We start from the raw sequence: 3,334 nt of genomic DNA on the forward strand, positions 1-3,334 counted from the left end.
ATATATATATATATATACTACTTATATATACTATACTTATATATTGTATATATATATATATATATTGTATATATATATATATATATTGTATATATATATATATATATATTGTATATATATATATATATATATATAAGTAGTATATATATATAGTATAAATCAAACTCCCTGCCTTCCAGGAAAGACGCTAGTTGCGAGACAACTTTGACCAATATAGGGGTCAGCCTCGTAAACTATGAGCGTATTAATAATGATGTTACAAATAAATATAATGAGACCAAATGGTTTATTAATCATCTTAACGACCAAAATTATATTTCAGGTTAGCTTTGTGGCTTCGTTTTGTGTTAAGAATATTTATATAAGCAATAAGGAATGGATTCTACCTACTTATTTATCCTCCTCTATCGAAAAAAGCTCAATATTTTCTAACTTACATTTTTATTTATTGTTTGTTTATGTTTGTAACCACAGTTGGTGAAGTCGAATAACATCTCTGAAATACAAATGCGGGAATGCCTAAATATACCAATTGGCTTGCGACCACTGCATATGTGGCGGTGTTATATGCTTAAAAACCATCCCGGTCTTTTGGTCATTCAAAATCCATTTACATTCAATGGTCAGCGTTATTGGATAGCTCGAAGTCTGCGTGATTACCCTCTTGCACCAAACATCGTGAACTTGGATGCAAAACATTTTTCATCTAATACTGTATCTGACTGGTGGAGAGAGTTACATAAGTGCACTGAGAAAAGTGTTGCTCACCGTCTTAAGACTTCAATGCGTTGGACAACATTGGGGTATCATTACAACTGGGACACCAAAGCTTACGATGAGGCGACGCACACAATGTTCCCAAGTGACTTGTTTAGCTTAACCCAATATTTTTCTCATGTCTTAGGCTTTCCAAATTATATCCCGCAAGCCGGCATTATTAATTACTACCCTATTGGCACTTGTTTATCTGGTCATACTGATCATTCGGAGTTGAACCATGAAGCACCGCTATTTTCATACAGGTACAGGTTAAGACAGTCTCAAAAATGCACAGATCTTATTAACTTCTTAATGCAGTTTCGGACAAACTGCTATTTTTCTTATAGGTCACAACACACAAGAAGAGCAGCCTACTGCTCTGTTTCTTCGTAGTGGAGATGTTTTAATTATGTCTAGGGAGTCGCGTCTTTGTTATCATGCTATACCACGCGTCATGAAAACACAGAAAGAACCATGGAATGATTTCCTTTCAATACCTCAGTGCAAAAACAATGAAACCTTTGGTAGTTCAATGAATTTTGAATTGTACGATCAGGTTACTGATACGTGCTTTTGGATACCGTTTAACCGTTATATCGCCGACTCACGCATAAATATTAATGTGCGTCAGGTTTTGCCTTCAGATGATTGCCTTCAAATTTGAATATTTTTTGTATTTAATAGTAATTGTTCTGTTTGCTGCGAAATCGCAGCTTAAGAAAGCCAAAATGATCGAAGAAATGTTGTCTTTTCAGTTAGTTTAAATTATTAAGCACAGGGTGGTGTGGCTATATTCTTACTAAAAGCTAAGTACCATAATTCAAAACAGAAAAGAGTGACTGCTACAGTGACGCAGCCACTTGCAATGGGTCTGGATACAAATACCCCCTTCATATTGCCGATGTACCGGAGATTTCTCAGACTTAGCTCGTGGACCAAAGGCATACTGAGATGATTTTGATGCCCAGGGATGTTGACCTATGTCACGACGGATGCTGCTGGTTTTTGCTTAGAGACCTGTAATAATTATCAAGCAGAGCCCCATTTAGGGAGACCTGTTCGTCAAAGTTAATAAGATGCGTTCCCGAGATTGTTTAGTTAAGGCCGTTCTCGTTCATGATGCTGATGGTGGCTTCGTCAATAATAATAACCCCTTCGTCAATTTAGGCTATAGGACCCAAGTGACCTAACTGGTTGTTGCACTGCCCGACGGTTCCTGTAGTTACTTGTTGGGCGCAGGTAGGTGTTTTCAATATACTACAGAAGATGGTGGGCCCAGTCGCTTCACAATCGCTTATGGCAAAGTTGTTTGTGCCGCAGTCTGTGCACTTGTTACTTTTTTCTAGATCTAATATTTTATTATTATGCTGAACAGGATAAATTTTAATCTTTTGCAACCAGTTTTTGGTTTTGGGAATTTAGTGAGGTAGTAAAAAATTTAATTATTCTGAAAAACTTTAATTTCTGCTACCTTGAGGATATCATCTGCGCAAACCCTTGTGAGATATTCATTGTTTATTTATTTTATAGCGTTTTCGTCTAAAATGACGAGGTTGATCAAGTTATTTTTTGCCAATGTTATTAAAGGTATTACATATTCTAAGCTTATAATGATTATTTTATTTTTGCCAATATTGTGTTAAACAGGTGCCCTGAGTCCGGCTGGATTGTTAAATGGATTTCGATTTTTCTGTTCTCCGATTCTATTAGTTGACTTTGTTTAAATCTCATTTGCTCCCAGTCATCGAAATCTGGATTCTCTGCTTCTTTTTTTTGTGCCGTTTCTATTAGAATAATGCGTGCGTGTCTGTGTCATATTCTTACTGTGTCAATCAGTGGTTTAATATTTTTGAAGTCTGTAGTTAGGATCCTTCTCATGTGGTTCTTTAAGAATCCCGTAAAATCCGGAAGATCATTTTCATTGGCCTACCGTCCTGGTTAAACACTGCCCCTAAGCCGTGTGCCGAAGCGTTAGATTGATCTGAACTTTCCAGGAAGTATTAGCACTTAAGTCGAAATGGTTGGTAAGGTATTTGTCGTCTACGGTTTTTCATACCCTGAACCCATTGAAAATGGGTAAAAAGGGTATAATGTATTTGTGCAAATGTAAGTAACAGGCAGAAGAAGGCATCGCGGCTCCATAAAGTATATATATTCTTGATCAGCGTCAACAGCCAAGTCGATTTAGCCATGTCCATCTGTCCGTCCGTCCGTCATATAAACGCAAGGATATCAAAAGAGCTAGACTTGAAATTTGGCATATGGTCCTCCTAGTGCCCGCGCAGTACGCGTTTGTTTCCGATATTAAAATGCAATTGACTTTTTAAGAATACACAAATATTCTATAGTACAAAAGGATCTACTGTTGAAAATTTCATCAAGATCGGTTAAGAAACACAAAAGTTATTAAGGAAAATGTGTTTTAACTGGCCTCGTGCTTGCGGCAGCTAGCGCAAATTGCAACAATTTCTGTATACATGTACAACACATATTCATGTGCTTCTTAATTGAATTATATCAACAGCATTGCAATAGCGATTGTATTGTTTTCTGTGCTGCTAATTTAATGCGTTTA

General features: G+C 36.5%; 1 protein-coding gene across 1 annotated transcript; it reads left to right on the top strand.

Moving 5' to 3' along the window:
* The first annotated feature begins 471 nt into the window (after positions 1–471).
* Positions 472–1,500, top strand: AlkB (alpha-ketoglutarate-dependent dioxygenase AlkB). Its single transcript, XM_064700415.1, has 2 exons — positions 472–1,022; positions 1,078–1,500. The coding sequence occupies exons 1-2, from the start codon at positions 508–510 to the stop codon at positions 1,421–1,423; spliced, it is 861 nt and encodes a 286-aa protein (XP_064556485.1). The 5' UTR covers positions 472–507; the 3' UTR covers positions 1,424–1,500.
* Positions 1,501–3,334: the final 1,834 nt, after the last annotated feature.

Source organism: Drosophila montana, unplaced genomic scaffold (assembly GCF_035044405.1).
Source record: "Drosophila montana isolate Dmon_TW-CO22-7 unplaced genomic scaffold, ASM3504440v1 contig_1132_1, whole genome shotgun sequence".
Classification (NCBI taxonomy): Eukaryota; Metazoa; Arthropoda; class Insecta; order Diptera; family Drosophilidae; genus Drosophila; species Drosophila montana.